The sequence below is a fragment of the Sphaerodactylus townsendi genome, linkage group LG14 (assembly GCF_021028975.2).
Source record: "Sphaerodactylus townsendi isolate TG3544 linkage group LG14, MPM_Stown_v2.3, whole genome shotgun sequence".
Taxonomy (NCBI): domain Eukaryota; kingdom Metazoa; phylum Chordata; class Lepidosauria; order Squamata; family Sphaerodactylidae; genus Sphaerodactylus; species Sphaerodactylus townsendi.
In genome coordinates this window covers 45,092,441-45,109,435 of record NC_059438.1, presented here as the reverse complement: position 1 = coordinate 45,109,435, position 16,995 = coordinate 45,092,441, and the positions used below count along the sequence as shown (strand labels likewise).

The 16,995-nt window shown below is 45.7% G+C and overlaps 2 protein-coding genes across 3 annotated transcripts; one reads left to right on the top strand and one right to left on the bottom strand.

Annotated features, from left to right (window-relative positions):
- Window positions 1-6,460: 6,460 nt before the first annotated feature.
- NDUFS6 (NADH:ubiquinone oxidoreductase subunit S6) lies at window positions 6,461-14,361 on the bottom strand. Of its 2 annotated transcripts, XM_048515753.1 has the most exons (4): window positions 13,910-14,361; window positions 11,081-11,134; window positions 9,509-9,631; window positions 6,461-6,580 (listed from the first exon to the last, which is right to left on the bottom strand). In XM_048515753.1, the coding sequence occupies exons 1-4, from the start codon at window positions 14,036-14,038 to the stop codon at window positions 6,512-6,514; spliced, it is 375 nt and encodes a 124-aa protein (XP_048371710.1). In that variant the 5' UTR covers window positions 14,039-14,361; the 3' UTR covers window positions 6,461-6,511. The 2 variants fall into 2 exon arrangements, with proteins under 2 accessions (XP_048371710.1, XP_048371712.1); XM_048515755.1 differs by lacking the exon at window positions 9,509-9,631.
- A 107-nt stretch (window positions 14,362-14,468) lies between these two features.
- Window positions 14,469-15,698, top strand: MRPL36 (mitochondrial ribosomal protein L36). The gene is made up of 2 exons (XM_048515756.1): window positions 14,469-14,614; window positions 14,894-15,698. Exons 1-2 carry the CDS (start codon window positions 14,601-14,603, stop codon window positions 15,222-15,224), a joined length of 345 nt encoding a protein of 114 aa, XP_048371713.1. The 5' UTR covers window positions 14,469-14,600; the 3' UTR covers window positions 15,225-15,698.
- The last annotated feature ends 1,297 nt before the right edge of the window (window positions 15,699-16,995 follow it).

Genomic DNA, 16,995 nt, shown 5'->3' with positions numbered 1-16,995 from the left:
CTCTGGCTTCTGTTTTCAAAGGGGGAAAAATTGCACCCCAACCTGATTTGAATTGGTTTATTTGAATGTTCAGACCCCTATCTGTGAACAACATATGCTTTGTCATGAGCTAGTCCCTGGGAGATGAGGCATTGGACGTAAGTCTGAAGGAACTGTGGACCGGGAGCTGCAGGCAACATTGTCAGTTCCAAACCCTTCCCTGCCAGCCAAGGCAGAGCCTGATGCCCTGCAGCTGGGAGAGCCATCAGTCACCTCAGAGGAGCTGAGTAACAAGACAGCTGCACGAAGAAGGCAAAGGCAGCAGCAGAGTGCTGAAAGGAGAAGTGCTTGCATTGCTGCTAGGTATGGCAGAAGGCTCTGTGAAATGGAGGCATCTACCTCTGAGGAGGATTGAGTCCTTGCAGAATCCAAGCCTCATTAGCCAGGATCTCCCATATAAACCGTGTATTGGGCTTGACTCTGGCTGGATACAATGAGTATATTTCACTGGAAAGCCCCACGCACCAGATTCCCTGCTCCAGGACTTGTACCTTCATGCCTTCCCTGCCTGTTTGAACTCCTGGACTGGCTTGACTATACATTTGCTTGCTCCCTGTCTAGAGCTCAGGACTGACTATGCCTTTGCCTGTCACTTGTCTTGACTTTATACTGACCACACCTTTGCCTGCTACCCACCTTGACCTCAGTCTGTCTGAAGTGCCATGGCTGATGCCTGCTGCAACACATATATGCACATAAATGCCCAGACCAACATACATAAATTTGTCTATAGACTTATAGGCTACATATAACTTTGATTGTGTGATCATTTTGCAGCTCTTCCAATCAGAAAAACAGGATCAGTGGTTCAAGTCAATGAGATGCCAGAGTCCTCTTAGGCCACGAAGAAGCTCTGGGACTTCTATATTGATACCTGATGCCAAAAGCCTGGTATACTTCCTCTTAAGTTTAACTTATTTGCAACTCCTACATTTCTAAGTGCAGCATACCTTACTATAGAAGTGGTACCCTAAAGAAGTGTCCTTGTTTGCTTGTGTTGCCTGGTGGCGCAGAGTGGTCAGTTGCAGTACTGCAGCCAAAGCTCTGCTCACAATCTGAGTTTGATCTCGACAGAAGTCAGTTTCAGGTAGCTGGCTCAAGGTTGATTCAGCTTCTGTCCTTCCATGGTTGGTAATATGAGTGTAAGGTTGGGGGGGAGGTGTGTAGTCCGACCTTGGAAAGGTTCTCGCCGGAGGTTTTTGGCATAACACCCGGGAAGGGAAATTTCACTGTTTTGGTTATCTTTCACTTGCTTGCTTGCCTGATGTGAAACTGTGTGTGAAATCCTGCCTTGTTTATACTCTTTTGGCGGGAGCCTGTCTGTTGCCCTATATAAGCGTTTGCGTGAGATCTGGGAGTCAGTTCTCACATTGCCTGTTTCCGACTAAGAATGCCAGCTCAATAAGGAACTTGACACGGTTGTTTTTGACTGGACTTTACTGGTTCGTTACAATGAGCTTGCTGGGAGTATAATGTAGACAACTGAGGAAGGCAATGACAAACCACCCTGCAAACAATCTGTCTAGCAAACATCATGATGTGTTGTCACCCCACGGGTCAGTAGTGAGCTTGTACTGTTTTAGTAGCTCTTTATATCCTCAGATTCACAGCTTTCTGATTTGTACCTGCAAATGAATTCGCTCTGTTAGCAGAGATGTTTTCCTCCAGTTGCATCAGCAGAAGGCACTTCTGTAGTGCCTCTGGCAAGGAAATGGATCCAAACCAATCCAGATAAAGAATGTCTGGGCTGTAAACAGGCAGGCATGGCCAGTCCATTTCTGCAACCAAGGGAATTAGGAAGTCACTCAGCCCACCTCAATCTCCAGCCACCAGATCCCCAACCTCTCTTCTTCCTGCAGTCCCCCAGTTTTCACAAAGTAGATGGCTGCTACCAGCAGATCGGTTCTCAGAGGTTTTGTTTAGGTTGAGGAAATTTGTTCAGGTCTCCTTGCATTTAGGCTTCATCCACATTTATGAAGTAATGTTTGCTGAGAAACAACATGATGACTTTGTACCACACATGTAGAGGGGAATTTTGGACCTCCTGGATGCACTCTGGCATTTTGCTGCTCGTGACCACTATTGGCTCCATTGTGAAAACCTCATTATACAGCTAGGTGTAATTTTTACAGCAGAGGCACCAGAGGGGGTGGTTTGCTTGGCTCACCATTACCATGGTTTGAGAGTCTGAGGATCATCTTTTATTTTGCCAGGACCAGGTCTCAGGGCTACTGTCCTGAACTGCCATGACCCATTCCTCCTCCAAACAACTTTACCAACCATCTCCAAAGGTTTCTTTTCTGCTTTTCCTCACACCCACCTTAAATGTGAACGGGGGCTGTAAATGTTCTTCCTCTAGCAGGGGCATCTGCATTTCTACAGCTCTGAACCCAGGACTCATACAAACATGTTTCTCAACTTTCCTCCTGCTAACCAACCATCAGCACCATAGAGCCTGCACAGTCCACAAACCCCAAAAATGTGGAGCTGCGTGGAGCTGTAAACATTAGTACTGATCTCCTGGAGCGCAAGGCATTCCATCAGATAAATCACTTTTCATCTACTGCTTGACTGAGAGAAGTGCAGGAGTTTGCTGTTTACAACTAGTAATACAGGGTCAGTTTTATGGATTCACAAAGTCAAGCACTATTGTCCAGATGCGGAGATACTAGGGGGTGCACGTTGCACCGGGCGTGCACCAGGGGAATTGCCCCTGCCACCACCCCCCACACACACACTTACCTTCAGCAAACAGTGCAGGCTGGGGAAGCAGCCTGTTCCCTTCAGGTTGAAAATGGCCTGGTGGGAACTACACTTCCCAGGAGACCTTGCGAGCCCCAGGATCTCATGGGAAGTGTAGTTCCCACAAGGTCGCTTTCAGCCTGAAGAGAACAGGCCACTTCTCCAGCCTGCACTAAGGTGGGGGTGGGCAGGGCGCCGCAGAAGGGGGCGGGGGGAGGAAAACTCAGTGCGCACCGGGCACACTCTGGCCCAGCTACACCTCTGATATTGTCCCTGTGAAATGAGTATCTGCCTCAATTCCATTACACATTTGACCCTTGAAACCAAACTTCAACTCCCTCCCTCCCCCTAAAAGCAAACAGCAACATTTCCTACCAAAAAGCGCCTCATTTGGTTCTTGCAGCATCATGGACTGAGAAACAAGCTAGACGGCACCTCAGCCGTGGTCAGCAGCTGACTGGACTGGGTGAGTGCCTTGGCTCTCTAACGGGGGAACAGGTGTCAGCTCTGCTTGCTCTCTACATGAAGGCTGATCACACCACCCCATCTACCACCATCTTTCAGACACTATTTGCTGAGATGCTGGGTGTGTGCGTGCGTGTGTTCGTTTAGTTTGCAGAATCTGGTCCTGTTACATAGAATGTGTTAGGATTGGCTCACCCACTTCTTGCCCAATTCAGCTGTGGTGCTGACAGGTAAGAGCTGTGCAAAGCTGTTCACAACCAGCATGTCATTTCAAGGAGGCCCAGCCACTGTGCGTTTGGCAAGCTCACATGGGTGAGTTCTTCTTAACCATCAGAATCCTATTGAACTCAGGCCTCTGGAAACTCAGAAATGAAGATCATGGGTCTTATTCCACCCATTTGCCTCACAGCCATGCAGAATAAGGACAGGGTGATTTAACCAGGTAGAGGGCAATTTTTTTTTGCATAGGTACAAAATAAACACCATTTTTCTTTGAAGGAATAAATGCCCACTCCCTTCCTTCCACAGCCCCAATGCAAATTGAGGCTGCATACGCTTGCTGTTTATTGACATCTATTTCAGTCCACACAGGTAAGAGTGGTTTAGACCTCATCCAATTTACTAGTACAAGCCCAGATGACACAAAAGTGAAGTCAGAACTGTTCTCCAGGGTAGATGTTATTAAAAAGGAGACAGGTAATGACCTTCAGGCAGTGGCATACCTAGGCAAACTGGAGCCCTGGGCAAAACCTGAGTTTGATGCCCCCCCCTCTCCCACCAAGACCAAACAATGATTTTTTCCACCAGGTCGTTTCAAAGTCACATCACATTATAGAACATGCCCCAACTCACGAATCTGAACACAGCAATGGGCCATGCCACATAGCAAAAATATTTTTTGAAAACATTTTCAAAATGTTTTATTACTGCTATGGAAACATTTTATGGTGTTGTATCCAGTCCCCCCAATTGGGGGAAACAGCATCACTTTCAATGTTATTTAAACTGGGGAGCCCAAATTCTCCCTTTAAGGTGGATTTAAAAGGAGAATCTGGGCTCCCTAGTTTAAACAAGTGATACTGGAATCCACCCCCAAACAGCATTATTTTCAATGGTGTTTAAACTAGGGAGCCCAGATTCTCCTTTTAAATCCATCTTGAAGGGAGAATCTGGGATCCCCAGTTTAAACTACATTGAAAGTGATGCTGTTTTGGGGTGGATTATCTCCCACACTGAAACAGCATCACTTTCAATGTTTAAACTGAGGACCTCAGATTCTCCCTTTAAATCCATGCCAAAGGGGGTGGATTTAATAATAAAATAATAACCTTTATTAGGCATTGAGAGAATAAAAGAAATAAAGAAAACAAGCATTGGCAAGAAGGGGGTGGATTTAAAAGAAAAATCTGGGGAAATTTGGGGGGTACCTGCTGTCAGGGGTGCAATTATTAAGATAGTAGCATCAAAATTTCAGAGTATCTTCGTGAGACCCTACTGATGATACCACCCAGGTTGGTGAAGTTTTGTTCAGGGGGTCCAAAGTTAAGGACCCTCAAAGGTGTAGCCCCCATCTCCTATTAGCTCCCATTGGAAATAATGGGGGATGGAGGCATTCCCTTTGGGAACTTTCCCTTTCCATAACTTTGGACTCCCTAAACCAAACCTCACCAAACCTGGGTGATATCATCAGGAGAGTCTACCGAAAGATCCCTGAAATTTTGGTGCTGCTAGCCTAAAAACGGTGCCCTCTGCAGGCCAAAAATGGAAAAACACTGAAAATGCAAGAAATCCCACAAATGAACCTGCAGTTTTTGCACCCCCCACAAGGGGGCGCCCTGGGCAACTGCCCACTTTGCCCAATGGGAGGAATGCCTCTGCCTTAAGGCCTTCTCTTGCTCACATCCCTGTAAAGTACTGATCAGGTATAAACCTTTAAAATGATGCTGGAATCAAGTGTCACCCCAGCATTTTGGGAATAAGCATTTTGACACTGCAACACTGTTGATCAACTTCTGAGTTTGGCATTTGCATTGAGATGCTTCCATTCAGGGGGAAAGGTTTCAATTGGGATCCCTACTGCGATTACCAGTCTGCTAATGCAAACCAGTTGGTGTTATAAGGTGGACTTAACTGAACTAAGGATATTATACATCACTGGCACTATTTTCTCAACCCCAACGTCCTGGGTTACTTAATAAACAAAATGACTGTTATGGCAACAAGGTCAGCTAAGCGTTAGCTGCCTGCGCTCCTAAAATCCAAGGGAACTGAGGCAGACTGTACGGGAATTATTTTTTATCCAGCAGTGTTAGATTAGGATAAAATTCTTCTGTTACATATTGAGGATCAGGGAAGATTAATTAGACATACTCTAAAGTATTCCAAGAATATAACACCATTAAAAATTTCAAGCCCTGAGGTGGATAGACCAATCTCCTCAGATCTCAGAAGCTAAGCTGTATTTGGACAAAGGCTACAAAGGAATTCTGCACAATATGAACTAGTGTGGTGCTTTTAAGCTATTTCTGGAACTGCAGGGGAGGGGAGGTGCTCTGGAAATTCCTCCACTGTTCCAGTAAGAAGACAAGACACAAAAGAGAGGGAATTCTGGGGTATATTCTGATACCTTAATAGTGTGGGCACCCTGGAATGTGCTTCAAAACCTTCTATACTGTGCAGGATTGCAATGGTTAGTTAGCTGGGGCTCCCTGGTAGAAAAATATAAATTGCCCATGATTTACTCCATGTATACCAGGATTCTGAAGTATAATAAGCTAAGGTTTGCAGTGCCAACTGCAGTGGAGTAAGCAAACTCCAGTTTACCATGGTGCCAGAGTTTGGTTATCTGGGCAAACTGGAGCTTGACTGAACCAATTTTTCCCCCATCAGGTTTTGTGCACAAAGAGAAGAAGCAGGGGAGTACACAAGCACCCCCAAAAAGCTGTATTCAAGCCTCATGTTGTGGAATGTGAAATCTGTCTCACCGGGATACAATGAACAGTACTAGAGGGCTCAACCAACATGGCCTCTCAGTCCCTTTCAGTGCAACAGCTCTGTGGTTCTCAAGTTACCGCTGTCCTAAAGTGTAAAGGTCTGGACATGCAGATTTTTAAGACAGTGCAGATATTACTCCATGCTGGGCTAAAGGCTTCTCAGCAGCTACAGAAACCCTGCTGAGAGGAAAAAATAGGATTAAATACATAATACTCAGAACAGCTTTTTAAATATATATATTTGATAGCATAACATATAAATGCAGACAATTTCAATGATGGTGTTTCTGCTTAAACTGAAGTCCACAATAGCCACATGTTCCCGTTTTTGTGTCTTTGTCCTGCAAAAGAGAAGGGGGTAAATGCATTACATAAAGAAGAAATTCTTGCCACTAATTTTAGTGCAATTTCAGCGTATGAAACAATGAGCGTTAGTGTGGTTCAGGGATTGTACTAAGAGCTGGGAAACCCAGATTCAAATCTCCACTTGCGCTGTGGGAGAGCTTGCTGGGTGACCTGGACCAGTCACGCACTCTCAGCACTGACCCATGGCCAGTTTTTATAAGGGAGTCCTCCAAGGAAGACCAGGGCAGTGACACGGAGGAAAGCAATGGCAAACCACCTCTGAATGTCTCTTGCCTTGAACACCCTTTGGGGTCGCCATAAGTCACTTATGTGACTTGACGGCAAAAATAAACTAAACAAGCCTGCTTACATAAAAAGAAAACATTGATCTGTTCAGCATGATGACCTGCAGCTTGCCACTGCCCATTTTTAGTCAAAAGTGAGTGTACTTTGGTGAACCTCACTTCCGAGTGTTCTTATAAACAACTCAACAAGGGCACAAACCCCACTGAACGCATGGAAGTTACTTCTGAATACCCTGGAACGTGATCAGGCTGCCAACTGGATTACGTGTGTGATTTTCATATCCCATTTATTCAGGATATTGATCAATATCTTTCATCTTTGCATAACGGCAGGATGCTAGACGCATAAGTTCCTTCTGATGAAGAATGAACAAGAACAATCCATAAATTATGGGGGAAGCCCACCCTTTCCTGGAAATTGCCAAAAATGAATTATTCTGCATTATGGAGGTTCCCATTAAAAATGTAATTTTACTGTCTCTACCAAAGGGAGCTGAGTCAACTATATAAGCAGCTGCAGCTATTCAAACACTGTCATGACAATTGCCTTTTGCTAGCCTTACAGACACTTCTATCAATTTCATATTTTTCACCAAGTTCCTTCTCCTGCTCCTTGCCCATTATGAGGAAAGCAATTAAACCATACAGAACTGTCAAGACCTCAGTTCACCTTTCTTTCCTTTTTTTCCATAGTAGCCAGCAAACAAGTCATAAGCTATTAAAGCAATTCACCCAACACATCCCATCAAAAGATTTACAGGTGAAGTGCTCTAACAAGCAATAATTAAAGGGAATCCATAAGAGCCGAGATTGACATTAATGCACGTTGGTTGATATAATATGAGGGAGCTACGGACTGAATACAAGAGAGGGAAGTAAATACATATCCCCCTGCCTCTAAAACAGCCATTCTCAACCTGGGGGTCGGGACCCCTTTGGGGGTCGAACGACCCTTTCACAGGGGTCGCCTAAGACTCTCTGCATCAGTGTTCTCCATCTGTAAAATGGATAAATGTTAGGGTTGGGGGTCACCACAACATGAGGAAATGTAAAGGGTCGTAGCATTAGGACAGTTGAGAACCACTGCTCTAAAACACCACATCATTCTAAATTGGTTGAGCCCTCTAAATATTATTCTAAATTGAATCATGATTGATTTAGTGAAGTGTAGTAGTTAAGAGTGTTGGGCTGCTATCTGGGAGACCCAGGTTCAAATTCCCACTCTACCATGGAAGCTTGCTGGGTGACCATAAGCCTGCAATACGCTCTCAGTCTAACCTACCGTATATACTTGCATATAAGTCGACTTTTTCAGCACATTTTTTGTACTTAAAAAGCCCCCCTCAACTTATACGCGAGTGAGGTGTATTTTAAAAAATATTTTAGGGTTTTTACTTTGTCGGCCGGCAGGGAACGCAGTTTTTAAGCTAGCGGCACCGAATTTCAGGCTATCATCAGGTGACACTCCTGATGATACCAGCCAGATTTGGTAAAGTTTGGTTCAGGGGGTCCAAAGTTATGGACCCCCAAAGGGGGTGCCCCCATCCCCCATTGTTTCCAATGGGAGCTAATAGATGGGGCTACATTTTGAGGATCCATAACTTTGGACCCCTTGAACCAAACTTCACTAAACCTGGGTGGTATCATGAGGATAATCTCTTGCTGATACCAGCCAGATTTGATAAAGTTTGGTTCAGGGGGTCCAAAGTTATGGACCCCCAAAGGGGGTGCCCCCATCCCCCATTGTTTCCAATGGGAGCTAATAGTAGATGGGACCCTTTTGAGGGTCCATAACTTTGGACCCCTGAACCAAACTTCTCCAAACCTGGTGATATCATCAGGAGGGTCTCCTAAAGATAATCTGAAATGTTGGTACTGCTAAAATAAACATTCCTCCCCTAACAGGCACCCTCAAATTTTCCCCAGATTCTCCCTTTAAATCACCCCCCTTCGAGTGGATTTAAAGGGAGAATCAGGGCTTATAGAGCTAGTTTACTGTTTTTCTTTGAAATAAATATTCAAACACATTTAACCTACTGATGCCTCAATCAATGTAATTTTATTGGTATCTATTTTTATTTTTGAAATTTACCAGTAGCTGCTGCATTTCCCACCCTCCACTTATATGCGAGTCAGTACTTTTTCCCAATTTTCTGTGGTAAAATTAGGTGCCTCGACTTATATGCGAGTTGACTTATACAAGAGTATATATGGTATCTCACAGAATTGTTGTGAGCCTCAAATGGAGAAGAATTCCATGTGCTACTTCTGGTCCCCACTGGACAGAACAGCAGGAAAATAAAATAGATAAATAAAAAACCAAGTTTTTATCCCTGCCTCCTTAGCTTGTGACCCATCAAACTGAAAGTAGCCCACCAACGATGAGGTATAACTTCATAAGAGCTTCACCTCTTTCTCTTTTTGCTGCTTTAGGCTGCCAGCAAAATAAGGTTTACAGAGCCCCCATTCATACAAGCCTGCTGGGCTGCACATAAATGGGCCATAAATTGGGCAGGCTTGACAAAGCCACTATTGATGATCGTTCTCCTTCCCCTCATCCCAAAAGGACACCAAATGAAATACCAAACAACTGTGAGTGGAAAAATAAAACTGCATTACCAAGTTTATATACACTTTAGGATGTCCCAGAGCTCCACCACCACCATCACAGGAGACAACTCTGGTTTCAACTTCAGTCACAGGTTGCTCAGCAATTAAATGAATTGCAAAGTTCTCATTTACCTAAAATGATAAAACAGGAAGGTTTTCAAGCTGAACATCTGCAGAATGGCTTCTGCTACTACAGCCAGTGCAAACCTCTGTAACAAACTGGGTAGAGCTGGCTGTGCCCCTGGCAGAACAACGTTGATCACATTTTCAAGTTAGCTTTATGGAAAGCTGAAAAGACTTGACTGTCTGAACCTTCACCTCTTTCCATACCCCATTGTTCCTCATTTTTAGCTCACAACTACAGATACTGTTGCATTAGTGAAATTGCAAGAAACTGCAATTGCAAGAAAGAACAGATTAAAAGCAGACACAAGGCATAAAAGGAATTCCTCCTTTACTCTCTCTAAGAGAGATTTGAAACACAAACATAACATTGCAAAGCTGAAATGAACCTGGCACCTGCTTGACATAAACCAATAGATGTTCACAGTAACACCACTGAAAAGTCAACTGCTATGGGGAGTGGAAGGCAACACACACCATTAGTCTAACAGGCAAGTTAGTTCAGAAGAGCTGAAAACATATACTCACTAAGGACAGGCCTGCAGGGAATCAACTCATAGTGTATTTTTAACAGGACAAAGCTTCAAAACCCAATTCATTTTCCAGATTCCATTTCAATTACTTACAGCAAACACTGAAAATCTTTGAAGGGAGACAGGATATTTATGAACTTGAAGTCAAGATCTTCTAATAATCCTTTGTCTCTCATGAAATAACTATGATTGGGATGCATCTCTGAATTCAGAAGTACACAGCACAACTCAGCTAAATATTTGGACTTAAACTGTTAATGCCATTGGCTTGTAAATCATAGATCATAAAGAATCGCATATTTCAACAGAGTCAAATTTAAAGACTTCCACTTGTGGCAGTAATAAAGATTAGATATATATACTTGTATGCCATCATTTTCTTATGAAAGTCCAGAAAGAGACCACAAAGGGGATGTCATGCATGCAGAAGAAGTATATTTGAGTGATGTTCTTTGTTGAGCTGTAGGCATGCAGTGTAAGAGAACTACTGAGGCATTATGGATCCCTGGGACACCAACACTGTACACATGAATGAAGGCCCACAGTCTGATCTAAACAGAATGAATGAGTTAGTAACAGGATGAAGGTCCACAGCACACTAACACTGTACGTATTAATTAGTTAGTAAAAGGCCAGGCCCAGCGTCTGACCTAAAGCTAGAGAAAAGTCCAGCTCTAGTCAGTGCCTGGATGGAAGATTTCCCAGAAATGTTACATTCTGGGATAGAAAAACAGGCAAGATATGAGCAACAAACAACAAATACTGGTATCATTATATGCCCACAGTCCAAAATCATTAACTGAAATGCTGATTACTACATTTGGTCACAAAACTGAAACTGGCCAATGAAGACACTGGGTGGTGTCACTATGGTAGAAAGTAAAAAATCAAGGTAAATGTCGCCCGCCCCCCTGGCAGATTTTACCTCTTTCTGTCGTCCCACAAATCGAATCCGCTTGTAGTCACTTTCCTCATAAACCTAAAAAAAAATGGAAACATACTGTTCACTCAAGGAAAAGATATTTGCATCAGACAAAAGAGAAGGACAAGAACAAGAAAGTAAGCATAGAAACGTCTCCATATATTTTGAGGTGCCAGGAGAAAACATGGAAATTAAAGACATACAATATTGTTGCATATATGGCAAGCAAACACATCGTATTTACCAATAAGCAAACAAGTAAAGTTGAAAAAAAACAAATTTAGGAGTAAGACCATTATTTACACTTTAAAACATGGAAACAATAGAAACTTACAGTCTATTCCTAGACACAAAATTGTGCAAATAAATTGATTTTCATGCAATTAACAGAATTTCACCAATAATTGTACCAAAATGTTTTATCCACTTTCCACAAGCTAGGATCAGTCTCTAGCTAGGACAGTCTTCTTCTTTAACATTAACAGCCTAATCCAAATGCCCCTCACCCCCCAGCCAAAGGAGAATGTTGTTAAAGAAAACCAGCAAAACTTAACCCACATTTTACTACTTGAGGAAAAACAACCACCAATCTGTAACTTGGGGGTAGGGGGGGCTCACTTCTTAAGTGCCAGAATTTTAAATAGTAAGCAACAAGAATATTTCAAGCCTAGCATGTGCCCAAGCTTTGATTTACAAACAGGAAAACCTTCTTTTTAAAGTGTATGAATTAGACTTTAAAATTTCCAAATTTCACTTCCTGGCACAAAAAGATGCTCACACTGGAAGAATACTCAACTGGTTTCCAAGGCTACAAGTAACTCTAATTGTTTCTTTTAAAAAGACAATTAATGTCCTACAAGTACAGGTGATATTTTTTTAAAAAAAACTAAAGGCCTTTCTCCTTCAACATTTCACTGATGCCATCACACCAGCAGTCCTGAGACTTGTTTAGTGGCAGATCACGTGCTTCACATACAGAAGGGCCTCACTTTCAGTTCCCAGCATTTCCAGTTAACAGATCTCAGGTCCTTGGAAAGAGGTGCTGTCAGAAAAAATGCTATAGAGTGACCAGTGATCTGACATTTAGTATAAAGAAGCTTCAGACCGGAGTATACAGCGGGATGAAGAGAAAAAGCACGAGACTGTCTCTTTAAAAAGACTGAAAGTGAAATACATATGCTATTGTGATTTTAGGTGGGTTGCCAAATTGGTATTCAGAAGAACAGTAGGATTTGAGTCCAGTAGCAGTTTAAACACCAACAGGATTTCCAGGGTATAAACTTTGAAGAGTCAAAGCTCTCTCTGTGAGATAGACAGCAAGTTTTGTTGACTTGAAAGCTTGTGCCCTGGAAATCCATTTAGTCTTCAAGGTGCTCCTGGAATCAAATCTCATTATGGGGAAGTTTTCTACAAATATCCAGTTTCCCCCCTTTAAATACCACTAAAGTCATGCAATAAACTGCAAAGATAAGCATGTGTAAAGCAGAAAGATCCACACAAAAATCACAGTAAAATGTACACAATTTAAAATGTACACAGTAAATGTAAACAGTAAACTGTACACAATCAGAGTAAAATGTACACAAATGTACACAATGTACATTTCACGTTTAACAATTTGAATACAGTGTGAACAGACTTTACATACTTTGCATATTTTGGATATATTTTGCTGCACTTCATTTTAAAAAAAGGGTTATGCTACATTTCAGTTCAAACCGACTAACTTTCCAAGGCTGAAAATGGGAAAGTTTAGCTACGATTTTAATTACCCTAAAATTAAAGTTGGCCCACTGGCACCGAAAGCAACCTAAATACGAATGAATGACATCACAACATAAACACTGGAGCACTTCTTTGAAAAATCAGGCAGCGGCAGGAACCGTCGAGTATCACCAACACGGCAAAACAGACAGAGAAGCCTCTGCAAGGGCTGAAGGCGAAACACGCCGTCCGCTTGGCCAGCCCCTCCCTCAGCCGAGCCCCCTTCACTGCGCTGCTGCGGCGCTCACGTGGAGGCTGTGCGGAAGGATGTCAACTGCCCCAAACAGACTCCTTGGGAAAGAGGCAGAGTAACAGGACAACGCACAGAGGCAGGCGCAGGCGCTGCGCCCCCTCTGCGCACTCTCAGCCCTGCCCAGTTTTTGAGCGGCGTTTGTTCCCAGCCACCGCCAACCACCTCCCCAGCCACCGACTCTTGCCTTGAAATCCCGCACGGTCACCCTCGGGGCAGCCCCTCCTTCCTCTTCCCTCGCATGGCACCCCTCCCTCCCTCCCTCCCTCCCCTTCCCCTCTCTCCGCTAGGGTGGGTGGGCCATGTCCAGAGGGTGGGCCCCCTCCCCTCCCCTCCCTCACTGAGGCCGCGTGGGTTGCCCGACACTGGCAGACTTCATAAGGCAGGCTTTAGGGAACCCACACAGCAGAGGAAGGAAGTTCAATTATTTAAGCAATTCAAATAATAACTAATAAACCCTAGCATTAATAAACTATGGATATTGCCTGAAAATGTCTTTTCAGGCCATGGAGGTGAGACCGTCCCCTCGTAGCAGCACGCGCGCGCGCACTGAAAAGCACTGACAAAAACGGACACAGATATCGAGGGTTCAAGGAAGAGGTCCAGCCGCCCAACAGGAACAGCCCAGGGCCGAGGAGGTCCAGCGGCAGCCAGAAGACGCCCGCCCGCCCGCCCGCCCGCCCGCGAAATCCCAGCAGATCTCTGTGGTGAGGGACGCCCCCAGACCGGCTGAGGAGCCCCTTCCGTGGACTGCCTGAGGGCCACGAGAGGCGTCCGAGGGAGCGGGAGGGTCGCTTCTGCCCCCCGCCTGGACTGACCTGCCCGGTGTGGGTCACCGCCTCGCCAGTGCTGGCCGCCTCCGCCCCGTAGCTTCGCCCCACCGCAGAACGCGCAGCCGCCAACGCGCCCCTCAGCGCCCCTCGGAAGGGCAGGGTGGGCGCCGCCATCTTGCGGCGTCCTCCAGAGCGGTCTGGGGGACTCGCGCCACAACTGCGCACGCGCGAGCCGGCCAAGGCGGCGGGAGCCGAAGTCGAGGTCACCGCGTAGGCCCCGCCCACCAACCCCAAGGAGCGCGCTCTTCCTTGCGGCGTGAGACGTCAGGACGTAAACGCGTGGTGGCGACGGCGGCGAGTGCGGAGGCCGCGGCTGATCCGGTAGTTGGGAGGGCGCCGGGGGGCTCAGGGGCGCCAGTCGCCGCCCCCCCCCCCCGTCCGTCCGGGTCGAAGTGACGGCAGGTCAGTCTGAGGGCCCAAACTGTGGCGACGCTTTTGAGGCCGTTTTGGTCGCGCCGAAGTGCGCATGCGGCCATGATCGTTGCTCCGTGCGCCTGCGCCGCGCAGTGCTGCCGCGGGGTGCGCGCTGGCCGGGTCCCCCGAGACCCCCGAGGGTGGAGATCAGCAGCACCGCCGGGGCGTCTCTCTTCTCCCCGCGGCCCCCGTGCGCAGGAGGCGGCCTATTTGACAGCCAGAGCGCTGCACCCCAGTTGTAGTTCAGTTGCGTTTCCGGCCCATGATGTTGATCGAGTGAGCAGTGATATTTCTACTAGTAGTAACAGTAGTAAATCTGTTAACAAGTACACTCTGCTGGGCTCATTGACGCCTACTCCTAGACAAGCGTGTATATGTCCCCTTCCACACACGCAAAATAATGCATTTTCAAGCCACTTTCACAACTGATTGCAAGTGGATTTTGCTATTCCGCACAGCTTCAAAGAGCACTGAAAGCATGTGCAGAATGAGCCTAAGATTGCGGACTTAATCAGTAGCTGTCGCTGAAGCTGATCCTCTTTTTTTTCTCCCCAGCATGCAAGCGATGGCCTCCCTGCTGTTGCGCACCCTGGCTCCAGCCCGCCTCCTGAACTGCCCTGCAGCCTCCCGCTCATACTTCTCCTGGCTGCCAGCCCGTTTGCAAACCGCCAGTCCGTTGCAGGCCCACACCGCCTCCCATCTGGGCCCTGAGAATCTGCTGTGTTTTCTCACAAAACACCCGCTTCCCATCCTGCAGCCTGTTGCCAGCTTCAAAAGCAAAGTGGCTCTCAAAAAGCGGTGCAAGGACTGCTACTTCGTCCGCAGACGGGGCCGTCTGTACGTGTACTGTAAAACTCATCCTAGGCACAAGCAGAGGAAGCTGTAACTCAGCTGCCTGATGGGGGAGAGTCACAAGTCAGCCATTTTCACCAGTTGATCCTTTCTGCAGAAAGCGTATGACTTTTGCACAAATTACAACCGTGAGAAATATGGAATTAATTATTCAGGTTGCAAGTTCTGCCATATGGTATGATAAGCCTTAAAAGAAAAAAAGATTGATTTGTTTTAAAAGGATTACTAGAGTGCTGTGTTTTATTTATTATTTATGTATTCTTTCGATTTATTAGTCACCCTCCCCTGAAGGGCTATTTACATCAAATATTTTTGTTCAACAGATGCTGGTAAATTCATACTTTCAATCTGAATTCAATTCTTGATTTCAGTAGGACTTCCAGACAATATGTTTAGGATCATAGTGTCAAAACAAAGCATATGACCCAGCCAAACATTATGCACCCTTATTTTCCATGTGGTTAACTCTCCCTTGTTAAAATAAACAATTACGTCGTTGTTCTCAGAATCATAGCGTACATTCTGTTTTTATATTTTTTAGAGGTGTTGCTAAGGATGACACTCCATAAGAAATCCCTCTGTATTTGGAAGGGCTGGTGTATCAGGAAATAGGCTGAAATATTTCTCCTTGCCATTTGCTGTAAATGCAAGCATCAGAAACAGGGCCCAAGAATATGCACCAGATGTTTGCATTGCAAGTTTCCAGGAGGTGAATTACCTAAAGTCCTTTCCATTTGTGCTGGCAGAAAGGAGCAGAGTACTGGCCACTTAATAGTCCTGGTTTTAATTATAAAAATATTATTGGCTATATGTAATTCATGATTTAAGTTTTGTAATTGTCCACTTTCCAATTTTAAATATGAAAAAGTCAAGCAGGGCTGCCCTTTGTGATCTCCCTGCAGCCTTAACTAAGGCCGTTTATGGCGCATCGGCCTCCCGAGTCGCCTCTACCGAGAGTTTCGGCCGCAGTGGGGAAAACGTATTCGAGCTCGCACCCAAGCGTCTGCGAGCAGGCGAGGGGAGGCCGGCAGAAGGCAGGCTGACTCCGCCGTGGAGACCGCCTGTTCCCTCCCACTTACCGTGTCCCTTCTGGAGCATTAGCCTGCGGGGTGTCACAGCCCATTTCGCTACCCTCCGACCCCTGGAGGTCGGAGGAGGGCGGGGAGCCTACGACGGCACCGCGAGACAGTTTCGAGAAGGTACAGCTGATATAGATGCGGGAGGGGGAATAGCGCCTTCCCTGGCCCGGTTCGCACCCAGCGCCAAGATGGGAAGACGCTCCCTCCCAACAACAACCCTTTAAAAGGGTTATGTTGTTTAGAAGCGACCTGAGGCCTAAGCCCTGCTTGGGAGAGGAAAGCGCATTCAGATGCATCAGCTGCTGCGATTTGCAGCAGCCCGGCATCCCTGTCTTGGCAACTGGCGGCCTGGGGGCGGCGTTTTTACCGCCCCCAGGCCGTCGTATTTGGGCCGTGCAGAAACGGCCTAAAACAGATGGCCACCCCTCACGACTGGGCTCCCTACACATCTCTACCCTGCCTTACGCTGATGATGCTGTTCTTCTGTCATCTTCTCAAGTAGGCTTGAAACGCCTACTAAATTGCAGTGCAGATTATTGTCAGGCAAATAGGTTGACTCTCAATTATGACAAATCAAAAGTCATGATTTTTGCAAAATCTAGGTGTAAACGAAGTTGGAAAGTGAACAATCATGTCTTGGAGCAAGTAAGCCAATTTAGATACTTAGGGCTCCTATTCCGCTCCAATCTATCTTGGGCTCCTCATTGTAAATTAGTGGAGAACAAA